The sequence below is a fragment of the Phacochoerus africanus genome, chromosome 1, assembly GCF_016906955.1.
Source record: "Phacochoerus africanus isolate WHEZ1 chromosome 1, ROS_Pafr_v1, whole genome shotgun sequence".
In the NCBI taxonomy this organism is placed as follows: domain Eukaryota; kingdom Metazoa; phylum Chordata; class Mammalia; order Artiodactyla; family Suidae; genus Phacochoerus; species Phacochoerus africanus.
Window position 1 is genome coordinate 102,694,450 of NC_062544.1, and position 19,576 is coordinate 102,714,025.

The 19,576-nt window shown below is 48.4% G+C and overlaps 1 protein-coding gene across 1 annotated transcript in view; it reads left to right on the forward strand.

The window, feature by feature from the left end:
• Window positions 1–1,710: 1,710 nt before the first annotated feature.
• The window catches only part of ITGA9 (integrin subunit alpha 9), a 355,238-nt gene continuing 337,372 nt past the window's right edge, over window positions 1,711–19,576 (forward strand). Inside the window, exon 1 of the mRNA XM_047770180.1 lies at window positions 1,711–2,155. Within this exon, the coding sequence (XP_047626136.1) occupies window positions 1,971–2,155 (185 nt within the window). The 5' untranslated portion in view covers window positions 1,711–1,970. The remainder of the gene's footprint in view (window positions 2,156–19,576) is intronic.

Consider the following 19,576-nt stretch of genomic DNA (forward strand, 5'->3'; position numbering starts at 1 on the left):
AAAAGGTAATGATTATGGTTAAATGGTCAAGGAAAGACATGGGCTTGAATTGAACACTACGCAGTACAGATGAGGATGAATGAATGGATTTGGAAGCTTGAGGAGGTAGAAAAAACAAGACTGGTTAGATTGGGTATGACAAGAAATAGGTGTAAAACTTTGTGCTGAGCTCTCTTAGGTGACTGGGCAGCCATGGGGTGCCACTAGTGAGGCTGGGCAGCTGGGACAGAGAAAAAAGCTTGGGGAAATTGGACTAAAACCAACTTTTCCCAATTTAATTTTACTGCTTTTTTTTTTTTGACTTGCTATTTAGAAAACAAACCGCCCCCCCCCAAAACCAGAAAATAACAAGTGTTATGAAAATATAGAGAAATGGAAACCCTGCGCTCTTTGTGGGGATGTAAAATGGTGCAGTGACTGCGGAAAGCAGTATGGCAGTCTCAAAAAGTTAAACAACTACCATATGATCCAGGTATTCCACTTCTGGGTGTACACCCTGAAGAACTTGAAGGCATTTATCTGGAACAGGTAACTATACACCTATATTCATAGCAGTATTATTTACAATAGCCCCAAAGTGGAAACAAACCAAGTGTCAATCCACGGATCAATAAAGAAAATATAGTGTGTACATCAATGGAATATTATGTGGTCTTTAAAAGGCAAAGAAATTCTGGGAGTTCGCATTGAGGCTCAACAGAAACAAATCTGATTAGTATCCGTTAGGACGCAGGTTTGATCCCTTGCCTTGCACACTCGGTTAAGGATCTGGACGTTGCCCTGAGCTGTGGCTTAGGCCAGTAGATACAGCTCGGATTTAACCCCTAGCCTGGGAACCTCCATATGCCACAGGTGTGGCCCTAAAAAAGATTAAAAATAGAAAGAAAGAAAGGAAAAAAGAAAAGATTCTGATGCATGCTACAACAAGGATGGACCTTGAGGGCATTATGCTAAGTGGATTGCCAAGCACAAAAAGACAAATATTGTATGATTCCACCCGTGTGGGGGTACTTTGAGTAGTTGAATTCATACAATTTGTTGCCAAGGGCTAGGGGGAGGGAATAAATGAGGAGTTAATGTTTCATGAATATAGTTACAGTTTTGCAAGGTAATTCCTAGAGATTGGTGTCATGTCTGCACAACAATGTAAATGTACTTAATGCCACCACACTGTCCACTTAAAGATGGCTAAGATAGTAAATTTTACACACACCCCGACCCATCCACCCAAGCGGAGGTTTTGATTCAATAGGACCTGCTGACTGGCATTTCCAAGTTCTCAGGTGCTGCTGCTGTTGCAGGGATCACATGTACGCACCAGCTGCGAGGAAGCCAGGTGATTATCCCGCGAAGATGTCCTCTGCTCGCTCCCACGTGGCTATCATCGTTATTGGCATCAGCTGGCGTTTCTGGAGCGCTTGCGGGCTAAGGGTTATCTCAGAGCTGGGTGAAGAGATAGCGGATGGGCGGGGCTGGAGTATAAACTTCACCCGCCTTCACCGGTTCTCAGTTTGAGTGTGACACCTGGCAGGACTGCGGGGAGGTTTAGAATTGCCTCGGGACCAGGAAGGTGGGGCGACTGGACTTCTCTTCCGCTGCGGGCGGCGGCTGGAGGCTCGTGGCCCGCAGGGGGCGCTGCAGCGCCGTCCGGCCGCTGGCCGCCCAGGCCGCCCACCCCGCGGGCGCGCCTCTCTGCAGTCCAGCGCCGCCCGGGCCGGGACCGGCTCGCTCCAAGCGCTCACACTTCTCCGCCGGACAGAGGACGCCGCCCGCTCCGGGCCGCCCCTGTGCTCGCTTGCAGCGCCCGCTCAGCTCACTGCCCTCCGCCCTCCGCCGCGTTGCGCCCGCGTTCCCCCGCGGAGCTCCGGCCCCCGGGAGCTTCTCCGCCGTCGGCGGACCCTGAGGCCCCGCTGCCGGCACGCTCGGCGCCCTGCTCGCGGGGCACAGGGGAGGGCGGCGGCCGGCTGGGGATGGGCGGCCCGGCGGCGCGGAGGGGCGCCGGGCGGCTCTGCGCGCTGTTCCTGGCGCTGGTGGCCGCGGGGACTCCCGCGGGCGCATACAATCTCGACCCGCAGCGCCCGGTGCGCTTCCAGGGTCCTGCCGGGTCCTTCTTCGGCTACGCGGTGCTGGAACACTTCCACGACAACACGCGCTGGTGAGTGCCCTCCGGCCCCAGCCCGGACCCCGACCCCGGGCAGGCCTCAGACCCTCGGCTGCCGCCACCGCCTTTCCGGCCTCTCCACGCCGCCTTCCCGAGGGGGTGATTTAAATGTCTCTGTTGCGCGCAGCCGGGCTGCCAAGGGAAGGCGGGGAGAAGGGAGGACGCCGGTCCCGGTCCAGCGGACGCCGGAGCGGGCGCCCGAGTCGAGTCGGAGGGGATCGATCGGGCTCCTGCCCGGGTTTGAGAGCCGCCGGGGTTGCCCCCTCGCCTTCCCAGCTAGACTTAGCTTAACTCTCTGGGTCGTAGAGTAACTTGGTTCCTCCAGCATCCTGACTCCCCGGGCCTGGGAGACAGGACTCCTCGGTTTGGGGAACCCTTGGTGACACCCCATTCACCCCTTCCCGGCTTTGAGCCCCTCCTGCCGGCTGCGCAGGAAGTAGAGTATCCCCGAGATGCGAAGTGCTAGGGGAGTGGGCTGGGTGTGCGCGGAGGAGGCCTAGTGTGTTGTCGCCTCTTCTCTTACCAGACCCTCTGTGGAAGCTGAGAGGGTCTGGGAGGCGGGGGGTGGGGGGGGGGATGGTCCACGACCCCCCAGTAACTAGGCTCATGGGGCTAGCGGGTGATTTCTGGGGCAGCCTGGTCCTCATCTCACATGGGGCTGCTGACCAGGAGATAAGCGCTCAGTAGAGGTCACCGAGTCCAGTTGCCTCCTGAGTGACCCCCTCAGAATCCCAAGGGGTGGGCGCTCTTCCCATTAAGCACCATCTGCTAAGGGAAATAGAGCTTGAGTGTCCAGGCCCAGAGGAGATGCCCCAGGGGAGGTTGATCACTCCTTGGACTTTTCTCCTGGACAAGAGTGAATGAAACAGCCATATGAGGCTCACCCCCCTCCTCAAAGCATTAGGGTGTGAAGAGTTCCCCAGTGGGGGTCCAGGTGACAACTAGCCCTGGGCTGGTTTTATTGTGTGGTCACCACTGTGTGCATCCCTAGGGGTTGTACGCTTGGAGGGAGAGGTCAATCGTGTGTGCTCATGATGTAGTTCTGCTTAGAACTGGACAGAGGCTGATGGAAAAGGGAGGGATTGTAGTTTTGAGTCCTGGAGCATTCCTGGAAAAGCAAGGACTCGGTGACCAGCCAGCCCTTTACAGTCATGCTGTTTAGGAGAGTTGCCTTCAAGAGAACCAGTTTTTAAAGTTGTTGTGTAGCTCTTTTCTGGTTTCCCATCTCCCTCCCTATCATTTATCACAGTTGCTGAGTTCAAGGCCAACTGTCTTTTCCTGCACTTGCCAGATCCCCCTTTTAAAGCAAAGCAGGCCTTCACCTTTTCTATATCTCCCAGACTCAGAGTTCACTGAGGACTTTGGATTTGGTAGTGAATGCAGCCTGGGCAGGAGAAGTTAGAGACCACATCTCAGAATCCTAGGCTGGGCTCTGGGACTGTGTGACCTTGGCACAAAACACAAGTGGAGGAAGGCTGTCCAGAATAGAAGGGCCACTCTGGGCAGGGGGCAGTTGGGGAGGGCAGGCAGAGGTGCTGGAGCATGGTGTGGGATCTGCAGCTGCATGGCCTCCTGGGTCTTTGGGCTCTTTATGCTCCTACAGGGAAGAGAGGCATCAGGACCCTATTACCTGGATTTGGGTGGGCTACAGGTGAAAGCTGCCCCAGCTCTGAAGAAGCTGGGGGGAGTCCAGAGCAGATCTGGCCTGAAAAAAGAGTTCAGCCTGTTTTATTTTAAAAAGGGGATGGTAGGCTCTGCGGTGTAAATTATTTTGACCAGTGCAGGAAAAGACCCAGAATACAAGGCAGAGAGGGGGTGAGAATGGACAGTTGTGCAAGGGTGTAGCTTTGTGAAGTGAAGATGTGGGGCAGATATTTCACGGTTCCATGGGAGCCCATCACCGCCAGACTGCTGGTCTCAAAAGCACCCCCTCCGCTTCTGCTACTGAGTGGGCTGCTTTTTTTTTTATTGAGTGCTTGTTTCTGTAGTTTTTCAAGTACCAACTAATCTCTACTGAAATTGTTTTAATTATTATTTTTTAAAATTAAAGTGTAATTAATTTACAGTGTTGTGCCGATTTCTGCTCTACAGCAAAGTGGCACAGTCATAAATATTTTTTCTTTTTCTTTTTTTAAATATAAACTCTTTCTTTTTTTGGCCATGCTTTTGCATGTGAAAGTTTTAGGGCCAGGGATTGAACCTGCGCCACAGCGGTGACAATGCCAGATACTTAACCTGCTCTGCCAGTTTACTGAAAACTCCTGAAATTGTTCTAAAGCAGCTTTTCTTCCCCCCCCCCCCCCCGGTCTTAGTTTCTGCTTATCCCCTTGACTTCTGTCCTCTTGCTATTTCTTCCGAGCATCTTCACTGTTCTTTTTCTCTCCTCTCCCTTCCCCCTCTCCCCCCTCAGCTTCTTGGTCTTGGACCTTGAACATTATTCTCTGCTGGTTATGCTGCCCAGTCTAGATACACTGGGGCCTTTGAAGCAAGAGACTGACAGCATCTCCTATTTTCTCCTTTCTTTTCTTTATCGTCTAGATTTACTACAAGGCTAATGAAACTTCCACCAAAGGCCTCTCACTTGCATAAGCCCCTTACCAAGGCCCTGTGCCTAATTCTATACTCTTAATTTTGTATTAATTCAAAGTAGTAGCCCTGTATTTGTAGGATTCAGGCCCTGCAGAATCTGGATCTACTTTAGGTGTCCACCTTAGCTCTTAGCTCTAGGGTTGGTTGATTGACTTAATGACTCATTATGGGTCTCTTCCTTGGGCCCTGGATCTTTTAGCTTTGAGGGGCATGCAGGTTGTTTCCAATTACTCACAATTATAAACAGCGGCAGGGTAAACATCCTTTTAACGAAAGGCTTGCGGACATCCTTAATTATTTCCTTTGAATAAGTTCCTGGGCTTAGAATTGCTGGTTTAGAGAGGAGGAGGGTTTTTTTTTTTAGAAGTTTATTGCATTAAATCTTTTTTTTTTTTTTTTGGCCATGCCCACGGCATGTGAAATGTGGAAGTTCCCGGGCCAGGACTGACCCCTCCACAGCACAGTTGCAGCCTGTGCCCACAGCTGTGGCAATGCTAGATGCTTAACCTGCGGTGCCACAAGGGAACTTATGAGGAGGGGGGTTTTAAGGCATTTTCTCTGCATTTCCAAAGTGCCAATGGAGCTGAAGTGTGTACTTTAGAGAAATATATTAACTTACTCAGGCGCTGGTGTTTTGGAGTAATTTACCAGAGGAGCTGCTCCAGTTCATTGGAAGAACATAGCCACCTCCATGAGAGGGACTCAAAAAGAGATCGCAGAGAGTCAAGTTGGGGGGTGGGAGGTAAGTGACAGACTTACAGACGACAAATAATGAAACTCTGAAAGGAGAAGAAGGCAATGTTCACAAAGCCTTGTTTTGGTGTCTTTCTTCCTGAGCAGAAATTATTACTCTTTAGCTTCTTCATTCAATTTCAGTGGTTTAATAGGTTTACTTTGTGCTAATTAAACAGCTTTTTACAGAGGGAAGGATTAGTTGTGTGCAGGGTAAAGGAGGGAGCCCAGGTACCACAGTCAGCGAGGGCTCTGCAAGGGACAGAGTTAAGGGCCCCTCAGGTGCACATCTCAGAGTGTCTGCATGTGCTGTCAGTAGGACTAGGACTTCTTCCCTCATCCCATAACTGAGCATTCCTATCAGCTCTTATTTATTTGCTGCACGTGGAATTTCCTGGGACAGGGATCGAACCTGCTCCACTCAGTAGCCAGAGCCACAACAGTGACAATGCCAGAGCCTTAACCCGCTGAGCCACCAGGGATATCAGTTCTTTTTTAAACCAAAATTGTCACTGATAAGGGGCCATAGGTCTCTGTGTACTGAATGGGATGGCCTTGTTTTTCTGGGCACTGAGGACTGAGTCCTGCATCTGCTGTCATGTTGCATTGAAAACAGTCCCAGACCCATCCTCTCTGCAGGTGTTTGGCTTGAGTGGCCCCTCTGCCTCTGTGCTTTGGGCAGGGAGCTGCTCCCATGGCTAGGTGGACTTGAATATTCCAGACAGTGTAATAGATGTCATTTGTATCAGTTTGGATGCAGACATGCAAAGGACTCATTTTTTTTTTTTTTTTTTCCCAGAGGGCATCTGCCTTCCCAGAGCTAGCATATTTCTCCTAGACACCCCCACCCCTGGGTCTTCTTACCCCTTTGAACAATAGCAGGAGGTGCCAGGGAACATGGACAAAGCAGATTTCTGTTCCCTTCCCTTAGAGACGGACTGGTCCCTCAGCTGCAGGGCAGGCAACTGTAATACCCTGTGAGAGAAATAAATGCAGCCGGGCTGGCGTCCAGCCCCCAAAGTGGGTCTCTTTCACACCCTCCCCTCCCCTCCTTCCTCTCTGTCCCAGAAGCCTGGGAGTCCGAGGTGTCTGGGTGCGCTGGCTTCCTTTCTGGAGACGTGCTTCCTGCCCCATCTCCCGGGACACGTCAGGATGGCCGTGCTCAGGCACAGAGCAAGTGCTCGGAAATGGAAGAGGCGCCGGCGTTTTGCTTTGTTGAGGTTGTCAGAGCATCATTCAGGGAGGAACAGGAGGCCATTCAGAGCCAAGGGGAACGTAACATCCTCTGTTTGCGTGAAGATTGGGAATTAAAAGCACAAGCTAGCCGATTCCGCTGCCAGTGCAGTTGCCACGAGCCAGAGTGCTCTTTAAAAGTAATTACAACTGAATAAAATAAAATGAAAAATTCAGTTCTGCAGTCACACTAGCCACATTTCAGGTGCTCAATAGCCACGTGTGCCTCATGGCTACCGTATTGGACAAACATGCAAAACGTTTTCATCATCACTGAAAGTTCTACTGGACAGTGCTGGTTTGAAGCGATGACTTGTGTCTTAGATGGAGATCAAAAGGCAATATGAGAAAAAATTAACCCAAATGAGGGAGCTTAAATTAACTAAAAATTGGAGTTTCTGCGTGACTCAGTGGAAACGAACCTGAGTAGTATCCATGAGGATGCAGATTTGATCCATGGCCCCACTCATTGGATTAAGGATCTGGTCTTGCAGTGAGCTGTGGTGTAGGTCACAGAGGTGGTTCAGATCCTGCATTGCTGTGGCTGTGGTATAGGCCGGCAGCTGTAGCTCTGATTTGACCTCTAGCCTGGGAACTTCCATATGCTGTAGGTATGGCTGTAAAAAGGAAAACAAAAAAATAAGGAAAAAAAAAAACAACTAAGACTTAATAGTAGGCAGCCTCTTTTCATCCATCAACATTAGCATGCCTGCTCTGTGCTAAGGGCTGGGGATTCGAAAATGCAAAATGCACACTCACAGTCTGATGGGTGAGAAGATTGTGAGGGTCTAGTCTTGTGTGTCAGGCAGAAGTAAGATGTGGCTCCTGTGGGGGAGAGGCTTGTCTTGGGGCAGGCACGGGTATTCAGAAGGGCAGAGGAGAGCCCGTGCAGGTAGAACCTTCAGGAGGGAGACCCTGGGATCCTGGGCCCTGCTCCCCACCCACACCCTTCCAGTCTCTGTGAGGAGACACCCAGAAGTGGTGAAGGCAGCCAGGCCTTCTCATAAACCTCTGGTGACGTCTTTGCCAAATTCTTCTGTCCCAGACTCTCAGGGCGGGCTGTCTCTGCACTTCCCCATCTGGATTTTCTGAAAGTATCTTTTTTAGACCTTGCTCCTTGTTCTTACTGGCCCTGCAGAGCCCCCTTTCCCACAGCACTCAAGAAGGGAGGACACAGAGTTCCCTGGTGGCAGAGTGGGATAAGGATCCAGCATTGTCACTGCTGTGGCTCTGGTTGTAGCTGTGGCATGGGTTTGATCTCTGGTCTGGGGAGTTCTGCATGCTGCTAATGTGACCAGGAAAAGGGGAGGGATGACACGTGTATGAGGCTTGACTCGGAAAGTGTCCCTTGGGATTTCTAGGACTTTTCCCTGAAGATCTCAAGAAGCTGGTGAGGTGCTGTTTCCTGAGCTGGTGCTGAACACTGGTTGGGGCAGAGGCAGCTGTCTTGTTTGAGAGAGAACCTTCCAGGGCAAGCAGACATTCATCTCAGCCAGTTTCTAACAGTTGGGAGTGTGAGATTGTGAGGGGGCCAGCCTGCAGCCAGCTCTGGGTCCCCGGTGACCTGGTTAGGAAACGTCTCCTTTTGGTAACTCCCATTGTGATTTGTATGGGGAAAATGCCGTTTTCACATTTATTAAAAGCAGCCATGGTGTTTTTAGAAATCATTTGCTTTCAAAGGAGCAGCATGTAACTGTAAGAAATCAAAATGAATGAGCCCATCAGATAGTAATTGTTGGGCATCTACAAGAGGTCCAACACTTTCACAAGTGTCAGAGTCTCTAGCTGAATCTGTGGGACAATGTGGTGAGTGGTTTCCAGTTTCCCAGTTGGAGAACCAAGACTTAATGCCTTATCCAAGGTCGTCCCAGCCTCAGTGATTGATACACATTGCCTGGGGGCCTGTGTCAGTTTCATCCTCTTGTAAGCAGATGCTAAGACAGGTAGGAGTGAAAGGGAAGTATTAGGGTGGGGGGTAAGCCAGGGAAAGAACAGGTGGAGGAAACAGGATTGGGCAGGGCCAGCCTTAGATGCAGATCTGAATAAAATCTCAGCCAACCAGAGTTTCCTGGTTAGGAATCCAGTATTGTTACTGCTTTGGCTTAGGTTGGATCCCTAGCCTGGGATCTGTGCTGTAGGTGTGGCCAAAAAACAAACTAACTAACAAAAAAAAACCTCATTCAGCTCAATCAGGGACACCCTCCCCATCCTTTACCCCATGATCATAATCAGTCTCTGTGGCTGCCTGGGAAGAGCGTGGCCTTGACTTGATTGCCTCCAGGGAGCCCAGCTGGAGACTGTCAAGTGATGCTCCCTGGCTATCAGCAGGAGGTGGTGCACACCTCCGTGGCTGCCATGGAGCCCATTGTGTGTGAATCACTGTGTTAGGAAGTGTGAGTTGTGTTCCTCGGCCTGTCGTGGGACTGGGGTATCATCTGTGCCTTTACTCATCCCACTGTATCAGTGTGAGGAGCATAGGATTCTGGGCTGTTAGAATCAGCCCGAAGTCGACTCCTAGGGTGCATCTTCCTGACCTCAGGGAGGTCTCAGGTGAGGGGCAGAGGAGAAAGAAAGCTCTGCCTTACCTTAAGCTCTTGACCAGAGGGAGCAGCAGGACCTCAGAGCCCTGTGAACCAGAGTAGGTATGTTTTATGAGGACTTTTTTTTTTTTTTTTTTTTTAATGCCAGAGGGAGCCTTGGGAAGTTAAAGTGAATCCAAGACTGGGAAAAATCTAGTCTTTGAAACTACAGGCTCACTTGGACCCCAATTTCTGCTTTTTGGAAGGACAAAAAGGGCTTCTGCAGGGAGTTTAAGTTTGCAGTAGTAGCAACAATGTATTTATTGAGTGCTTAGCTCATGTGGAGTATTGTCCACATACTTCACATGTATTAGTGCACTTATGTTCTCTGTTGTTGCTTCAGCTGATTGTTGCTGTAGCCCCATTCACAGAGTGGAACACTGGGGCACAGAGCTGCATTTGTGACCTGTGGGGCAGGTTGCAGCAATGCTGGATCCTTAACCTACTGAGAGAGACCAGCATCCTCACAGACACTAGGTTGGGTTTGTAACCCACTGAGCCACAACGGGAACTCCTAGACTCTTGAATTCTTGACAGGCAAAGGTGCAGGCCCCAGCTCAACCACTCTGCTGCCGTGTGACTTGGGCAGACAGCACCTCTGTGCCTCAGTGTTGCTGTGGTGTAGGCCTGCGGCTGCAGCTCCAGTTTGACCCCTAGCTGGAGAACTTACATGAGCTGAGGGTGAGGCTGTAAAAAAAAAAAAAAAAAAGTTGAGTCTGGAAGTTCCTTTGTGGTGCAGCAGGTTAAAGATCTGGCATTGTCACTACAGCAGCTTGGACCCCTGCCATGGCTCGGGTTCATTTCCTGGCCTGGAAACTTCGATGTGCCAGGGGTGTGGCACAAAAAAAAAGAAGTTGAGTCTGAATTTGGGGCTTCCAGGCACTCAAGCATCTGTGTTGTGAGATTCTATCCTGTTTTCCTGAAAAAGTTCTGGAATCACAGCCAAGGGACCTTCCCTGTTAGACCCTTTACAGATGCTTATTCATGACCCACTGGCTACCTATGTCGAGATACTGGGGTTTTGCTCTCCAGAGATGCATGATCACTCAGGGCACAGAGATGCCTTGATTGTGCCAGGGGCGTTTGTAGGGCCTGCTCTCTCACTAGGTCTGTATTAAGATGCAAGTATCCTAGGAAAGAGGGGGCATGTTAGCATATTCCATGTATCCATCCTAACCTCCCTGGACTGCTTTCATTACCATCCCTCCATCTGCTCGGTTCAGTCCTTCTGGCTCCCGTGGCTTATTCAGGAAGGTCTGCTGGGAGAGTGGATGGGGAGGTAGTGGCCATGGTGGCCAGTGGCTGGGATTCACCCCTGGATTTGTAACATTATTAAGGAAACTATTATTATTATAGAAATTATAATTACAACAATATTATTATATAATAAAATTATTTATGAAAATATGTAATAGAATATTACAATTATTTATTATTATAAAATAATAACAATTCTTCCATTCCATACGGAATCAGAATTTCTGCACAAGTGGCCAACAATGTGCAAGTGAGGGTAATTTGTGTCCCCCAGATCTGAACATAAAAAACGTGAAATGAATGTCCTCCATCTCAGCTCATCCCTTAGAGCATTTAAGCCCAGGTGACCTCTCCCACCCGTTCTGGACTGTCCAGTGTTAAAATGCTACAATGCTCGCAGGTCTCAAAGTTGGCTGTGTCCTGGATACCCCAAAGGCCACACAGGGTCCTGATACCTCTTTTCCAGATTCTGCAGTGGGGTAGGGTTCTTCCTGGCTCGGCCTTCATTGTAACCCCTGGTTCCCCAGCAACAACCAAATCTTTGGTCTGTGCTGTAAAAGGGGGACTGCCAAGATGCACAAGTGGCCCTGCCTGCCTGGCTTAGCCCCCAGTGAGGAGCTGTCTGTTATTGGCAAGTTACTTCAGCTATTTGAGCCTCAATCCCTCCTCTGTAAAAGAAGACAATTTAATAAGTGTTGTCATTCATTACGTTGTGGGGGGGTTAAATGAGATGCTGTCTGCAGAACCTGGAACATAACATGCAGCACATAGTAAACCTTAGATAAATATGAGTAGCTATTTCTGATGTTACTTTGATGTTTGAAACAAATAGTCATCTTCATCCTGACTTTAGACACTAAAAGTTTACTTTTAGTACATGTGTTGATTCATTCATTCATGAAATTTGAATGTCAGCATTCAATACAGAAATGAATGAAAGAGTCTTGTGTAAGACACTATTAGATGTGGTCTCTAAAATTTTGGTCATGCTGTATGTACATAAATCTGCATTTCTTTGTATTCATGTATATGTCTGTTTGCTTCCAAAAAAGGATCTGAGATGACTAATTGGAACCCTGTGGGATTGTAAATCCTAGAGTTATAAAAATCCTAATTTTTTTTTTTTCTTTTTAGGGCCACACCCACAGCATATGGAAACCCCCAGCCTAAGGCTCGAATAGGAGCTATAGCTGCCAGCCTATGTCTCAGCTACAGCAATGCTAGATCTGAGCTATGTCTGTGACCTATACCACAGCTCAACAGCAGTGCCAGATCCTTAACCCACTGAGCAGGGCTAGAGATCGAATCTGCATCCTCATAGATACTAGTCAGAACCACAATGGGAACTACTAAAAAAATTTTATAGTTGATTTATGAGTTTCAAGTGTACAACATAGTGGTTCAATATTTTTATGCAATTATACTCCATTTAAAGTTATAAAATATTGACTGTATTCCCTGTGCTGTGCTGTACAGTATATGCTTGTAGTGTATTTATTTTATACACAGTAGTTTGTACCTCTTAATCTGCTCCCTGTCTAACCCCTCCCTCCTTCCCTCTCCCTCCTGGTAACAGCTGTTTCGTTCTCTGCATCTGTGAGACTGTTTCTGTTATATTCACTCACTGGTTTTATTCACTCATTGGTTTTATTTTTTAGATTCCACATTTAAGTGATAACATACAGTATTTGTCTTTCTCTGACTTATGTCACTAAGCATAATGCCCTTCAGGTCCTCCATGCACTTGCAAATGGTATTATTTCATTCTTTGTTTATGCCCGAGTAATATTCCATTGTATATTTGTATCCATATATACAAGGATTTGGTGTGGTGTGGTTTTGATCCTCTCATATGTTAATAGACACTTAGGTTGCTTTCATGTCTTGGCTGTTGTAAATAGTGCTGCATTGAACATTGGGTTGCACATATCTTCTTCAAATTGGTGTTTTTGTTTTCTAGGAGTGAAATTGCTGGGTCATATGGGAGTTCTATTTTTAGTTTTTTGAGGAAACTCTATACTATTTTCCACAGTGTCTGCACCAACTTACATTCCCACAACTGGTGTACAAGGCTTCCCTTTTCTCCACATCCTCACCGACCTTGGTTATTTGTGGCCTTTTTGACGATGGCCATCCTGACAGGTGTGAGGGAAATCCTAGCATTTTGCATGCCTCTTCCTTCTCTCAGAGAGCAGGAGGGAGGTCACTTCCATTCTGGGAAGCTCTGGCCTGACATCTGGGACATAAGTCCACACTTCTAAGGTGCTGATGACATTTTAGAAAAAGTAAATGTAAAGTTATTGACTTATTTTTCTTGGAGAAGAAAATTTTGCCCAGAAACCAAGAGAAAGACTAAAAGAATCAGACCTCTCAGAGTTCTCTTGGAGCTTGCTCTGCTTCTTGGATTTTTTTTTTTTTTTGTCTTTTTAGGGCCACACCTGCAAGATGTGGAGGTTCCCAGGCTAGGGGTCTAGTTGGAGCTGTAGCCGCTGGCCTACGCCACAGCCAGAACCATGCCAGATCTGAGCTGTGTCTGCGACCTACACCACAGCTCATGGCAACACTGGATCCTTAACCCACTGAGCGAGGCCAGGGATCGAACCAGCAACCTCACGGTTCCTAGTCGGATTCATTTCTGCTGCACCATGATGGGAACTCCTGCCTCTTGGATTTTAATGTTTACTTGGTGCTCTCAGATGGGGAAGGAAAACCTCAACTCTTTGCTGTGCTTCCTTCTCCAGCTGCATCTACTGGGATCTGAGCCCTGAGCCAGAGCAGCAGTTTCTAAGGACCCTTTTACTCCCTTGTAGAATGGGCGGGGGGGGGGGGGGGGGCGCTAATACCTCTCCAGGGTGGGACCCTGCCTGTGCCTCTGTTCTTTCCCAGTTGGGCATGGAACACCACCTGTTTCCTTCTCTCGGAGTGAAGGACTTGGTGTGATCAGGTGGCTTTCCTGGCACTGACTTGCCGTCTGTGCAGGTCTCGGCTGCGTTTTGCCCAGTAAGGGATGTGGAGGGATTCCTGGGGTTTTCCTGAGGTGTGGTGGACACGCAGTGATTGAATTCCACTCCTGTGACCAAAATGTGGGTCCCTGAGGAAGTTTTGGTTTGGGGATCAAATGCATGAAAGCAAACCCAATGGGTTTAAGGTTTCTAATCTCCAGTTGCTGTCTTGGATCTGACTGTAATTTCGCCCTGTGGAATCACTGCTGTGGTATTTGTGGGGAAGGAGGGAGCCTCTGGGGGTGATGTTGGCCTTCCCCAGGGAGGTAGCTGTGGTCCAAACCTTTTCTGCCACCTGCTCTCTTGGGAAGTGACCCAGGGTTGCGCTCAGGAGGTGCGGGATGGGTTCAGAGCAGGTTGGGGGCCCAGATTGGAGCCTCAGTGACCAGCTTCCATACAAAGGTCAACCAAGGAAGTGGCTGTGTTGGAAAAAATGAAGGGCATTTAAATTGCCACTGTAGGAGGAAGTTGTGTGGGTGTGTGTGTGTGGGGGGGGGGGGCGGCAGTTACAGGAAACGGCATGCCCTTGAACACGAATGCCTTGGGTTCAAATCCCAGCTCTGCTACTTACCAGCCTTGTCACTCCCCATCTTTGATTAAAATGCACACTAGCAGCTGCCGATAGGATTGCCTCAAGCAGGAAATCATTCATCTCCTGAGCATAACTGGACTGGCAGACAAACAGATGGGCCCACTTTCCCAAATAGGTGTCTGAACTGCTCAGTAAGAGAGACTAACCCCTGGGCAGGCAGCTCCATGCTGCAATGGGAACATTTTAGGAAAGCAAGAAGGCAATCGAAATTCATCCTGATGGGGAAGAGAAGGACTGCCTTTAAGTTCCAACCCTCTTGTCTGTCTTTTGGGGATAAAACTTCTAGGTTTTAATCTCGGGCCACCTGCAGAGACTCACTTGCCTTTTCCAAAGTTACGTGTGAGCTGTTGGCAACAGAGAGGATGCTTCCACCTTTCTGGCTGACAGGAGAGTGGGCTCTGCACCTGACTATCTGGTTGCGGGCTGCGCTTGGTGTCTTTACCATGCTTTTGGGGGCTCTGACCACCTACTTCTCCATCTGTAAAGTGGGGATAATATTGGTGCCACCTAGGCTTGCCCTGATGATTAAACACAGTTCTGCACAGAGGGAGCCTAGCCCAGCACCTGTGTGCCCCAAGTGCTCCCTCTGGGCTGGTTGTCCTTGTAACTAGTAACCAGAGTTCTGAGTTAAGGAGGAGACCCTAAAATGTCCTAAAAGTTTGCACATCATTAACTGGGGATGGGACAGGAGGAGAGCCTCCCTTCTCAGGGCCATCTCTCTGTGCTGGCTGCAGATGAACGTGGTCATTTGTAATTGGTGTAGGTGGTTCTACAACACTTCTTAGATTATAAGTCTCCTGGAGAGCTTGTTAAAATGCACGTTCTGATTTAACAGGCCTGAGATTCTGCGGTCCCATCAAGCTCCCACGTGTTTTCCATGCTGCTGCTCTGATGGACCACACGTGAAGTAGTAGCCAGCAAAGGTCAGCATCAGCCTGGTGATTTATCATTGGGGCTGCTCAGTTCCTTTTGATGGTAACGGTGCAGAGGAAAGAAACATCTCGTTGTCTTGTCAAGAGTGCCAGGAAAAATGTTGGGGGATGTTTGAAGTGGCTGGGACGTGTCTCTATAACTCAGAACAAGAGAAAGAGCAGGCGGTATCTTTTCCACGGCATGCCCTGGACTCTGGGCCATTTCCCTGTCTCTGGGGATCAACCTGGTGAAGAGCCAGCTGAATTAACTTCAGAAGAGGCGAGCTCATCAGCTGGCCTCTGGAACAGTCTTGCTGGCCAGCAGCCTAGGTAAAGAGCAGCGCCAGGCTGCGGAGGAAGCCACGATGTTCTGTAAACAGAGATGCAAGCTCGTCCTCCAACATGCCACCCTGTGAGTGTCATGCACATGTGTGTGCATGCACCCCCTTTTCTCTTGCTTCATTTCCAATTACACGGGGTTGGGGGGGAAACCCTTCTCCTCTGAGCAGCGGATGAAGAGTTTGAACCGGACAGTTGTTCTCTGTGCTTGATCAGCCATTGTTATTAGAAACCTTGAATCCCTCAGACTTGGAAGGACAACATAATTCAGCAGGTCCCTTCTCCACTTCAAATCTTTAAAAAAAATTTTTTTTGGCTACACTCTAGGCATTTGGAAGTTCCTGGGGTGAGGATCAAACCTGCGCCACAGGTTAGGGGCCAGAACCCTAACCTGCTGAGCCACCAGGGATCTCCTCTTTCTCCATGTGTGATTTTAAAATAAATTCCTGTCTTTCTCTGTCTCAGCTCTCGGCTGGGAGACGTATCACTGGCATTTAAGCTCTCCAGGGTCCTGCCTGCTTGACTGCCTGTGTGTCTGTACCGAGAAGTCTGGAGCAGTGGCACTCTGTGAAAGGCAAAGGTTTCCAGTGCCAATTTGGGGGACATGCTAGAGAGGCAGGCCATTGTGTCTTGCAGCCACTTCCCTTTCTTTATATGTGAATTCTCCCCCTTGTCTGGTGCTTGTGATTTTTTTTTTAATGGTATGAATTACAAGTGGCATTTATTCGTGGTGCTGATATAAATTTGGAGTTGGTGGGAATTGCTGGACCCAGCCCCGTCCCACAGGCGGAGGAGGCATTTTATGTTCCCCAGCTCCTCCAGCCTGCCTTGTGGAAGGCGGTGGGGGTTTCAGCCCTGGAGGGATGTCAGACTGCTAATTCTTCTCACCTGTGCAAACAAGTGGCGCTGGGGAGAGCCACCCTGGGCTCAGCCCCAGAAGCGAGGGGGGGAAATCAATCCTTTTATGTGGCTTTCTTCTTACTGGAGTTTCATTTGGTGTGTCATCCTGCATTTGCGTGAGAGCAGCCACGGGCTGCCAAACTGCCCTCGTGTGGGTGATGGAGGCAGTGTGGGCTGCTTGGGAAAGTGCTTGCTTCTCCTTGAGGTGTCTGCAGCCGTGGTCCATTGTGGGGAGGCTGGAGCTGCCTGGGGCACACCTGGGGGGGCCAGATCCCTAGGTGTTACTGAGGGGCAGTGAGCAACTTGGGGGGTGTCCTCCCTTTTGGGGGCCTGCTCCTGTCAGAGCCTAGTAGCATGGTGTGATTTGACTCCTCACAGAATCCAATACTGACTCTAAGACTGACCTAGAATGAAAAGCTCCAGCCAGGAGCCCCTTCCTCTTCTGGGGATTGGAGGGTAGGCTCTGGGGCCGTGGGAATGAAGATGGGATCCACCTGCCTTCTTGTGAACCTGACACCATGTCTCTGAGCCAGAGCAGGGGGTGTCCCCTGGGGGTTCTGCCAGCCTTTGCTGAAGGCCAGTCTGAGAGTTTTGGACCTCTGCTCTCTGATCTGGAGACCTCCACCCTTTTGCTCAGCCAGAGTGTTGGTGGGGAGCAGCATCATTCTAAGGCCAGGGTCAGGGTGAATATTTGAGATCTCAGGTGCTTTCAGGACAAAGTGAGGGAAGCCTGCATCAGCTTTCTTCAGCCCCAGGTGTTTAGGGTCCTTCTAACCTTTGCTAGACACCTTTTCTAGAGATGTGTGACACACAATGCTTTCCATTCCGAGGCAAGTGGGAGATGTTTTCTTTTATAACATGTCCCGTACCGTGGGGATGTGAATAACATCTCCTGTCCAGGATGCTGGAGATACAGGGAAGCTCAGGTTCCCTTGAATAGTGGCTTGGCATTGTCTGCCCTTTAAACATCAGTGTGGATTTATTTTTTATTTTTACTTTTTTTGCTCCTTAGGGCTGCACCCATACATGACATATGGAAGTTTCCAAGCTAGGGGTTGAATCAGAGCTATAGCTTCCAGCCTATACCACAGCCACAACAATGCAGGATCCTTAACCCTCTGAGCAGGGCCAGGGATCGAACCCGCATCCTTGTGGATCCTCGTTGGGTTCGTTAACTGCTGAGCAATGAAGGGTACTCCCACAGTGTGGATTTTATTTAATGTTTCACTATGCCAGTCCTTGTAGCTCATTACCAAGCGCACTTGACTGGGGGGGTTAGTATTCTTTTGCTATTGCCTACTTTCCAGAACAGTGCATCCAACTGTAGGGCAGAAATGTTTTTGTAACATCTGGAGGGGAACTTGTGCCACGCCCGCATGTTCTGTACCAAATGTGTCTCTCTGTCTTTTTGACATGTTTGCTCCTTTCTGCCAGCAGATCAGGGCCCTGCTGGGGACGGCTCATCCCAGGGGCAGCTTTTCCGTTCAAGGTGACGGTGCAGAGCCAAGTTCTTACCCTGCTGGTAGACAAACTATTCTGTCTCCCATTTGCGTTGGGATACAGCAGGCAGTTTTTAATTTCCACATGGCTGCTACCTCTTTCCTCTTACCCCTAAATGGTGGGGAGGAGCACACAAGAGAAGTGACATTTTAAAATTTCTTTTCTAAAATGTATTCATTATGGAACATGATGGAGGATAATGTGAGAAAAAGAATGTATATATATATATGTGTGTGTGTGTGTGAGAGAGAGAGAGAGACTGGGTCACTTTGCTGTACAGTAGAAAATTGATCGAACATTGTAAACCAACTATAATGGAAAAAAATCATTAATTAAAAATAAGTAAAATTTATTCATTAAAGCTTTAAAAAAATTTTACACTTCCAGAAAAGTCATATATATATGTAAAGGGAATGAAATTTTCACAAATTTGTGTAAACACTACTCAGGTTGGAAAATAGAACATTTTAAGCACCTCCCTCCAGAAGTCCTTCTCACTGGTTACAGACTCCTTCCTCTGCCCCAGAGGTAACCGTGGTGCTGACCTCTAACCCAGTTAAATTTTACCTGCTTCACTTTCAGCCAGTGAGTGTCCCTGATGGCTCTTGCTTTGTGAGACTCAGCCTCAAGGTTGCAGGTGAATGTTCATTGATTTTCATTGCTGTGGAGAATTCTCTTTCTACACCACAGTTTACTTAAGACTTCTGAAATTGATGCATCTTTGGGTTCCTTCTAGTTTGGGGCCATTACCTACCCAGCTGTGAACATTGCATGTGTGTCTCCTGTAGACATATGTGTACATGTCTGCTGGTTGTGTGCCTAGGTAGGAGATTGCTGGGTCGGCACTTGTTGAGCTTTCTTAGGAACTGTCGAGTAGTTTTGCAAAGCAGTCGTGATGGTTTATACTCTCCCACCCTGAGTGGGGGTGAGGGGCCCAGGTGCTCCATATCCTTGTCAACACTTGGCGTTTTCAGTCTTTCTGGTTTTAGCCTTCTTGTTGGTATGAAATAGGATGTCATTTGGATTTCTCTGATAATGCACAGGGTTGAGGATCTTTTCAATTTTTTTTTCAAGTTTTCTTGTTTTTATTTTTTATGATGATTTTTATTTTTTCCATTATAGCTGGTTACACTGTTCTGTCAATTTTCTACTGCACAGCAAAGTGACCAATTCATGCATACATACATACATTCTTTTTTTCTCACATTATAATCTCCATCACAAGTGACCAGACATAGTTCCCAGTGCTATTCAGCAGGATCCCATTACTTATCCATTCCAAAGTCAATAGTTTGCATCTATTAGCCCCAAATCCCCTATCCATCCCACTCCTTCCCCCTCCCCCTTGGCAACCACAAGTCTGTTCTCCATGTCCATGATTTTCTCTTCTGTGGAAAGGTTCATTTGTGCCATATATTAGATTCCAGCTATAAGTGATACCATATGGTATTTGTCTCTTTCTGACTTTCTTCACTCAGTGTGAGAGTCTCTAGTTCCATCCATATTGCTGCAAATGGCATTAGTTTGTTCTTTCTTATGGCTGACTAGTATTCCATTGTGTGTATATACCACATCTTAATCCAGTCATCTGTCAGTGGTCATTTGGGTTGTTTCCACATCTTGGCTATTGTGAATAGAGCTGCAATGAACATGCGGGTGCATGCGTCTTTTTCCAGGAAAGTTTTGTCTGAATATATGCGCAAGAGTGAGATTGCTGGGTCATATGGTAGTTCTATGTATAGTTTTATAAGGTACCTCCATACTGTTTTCCATGATGGTTG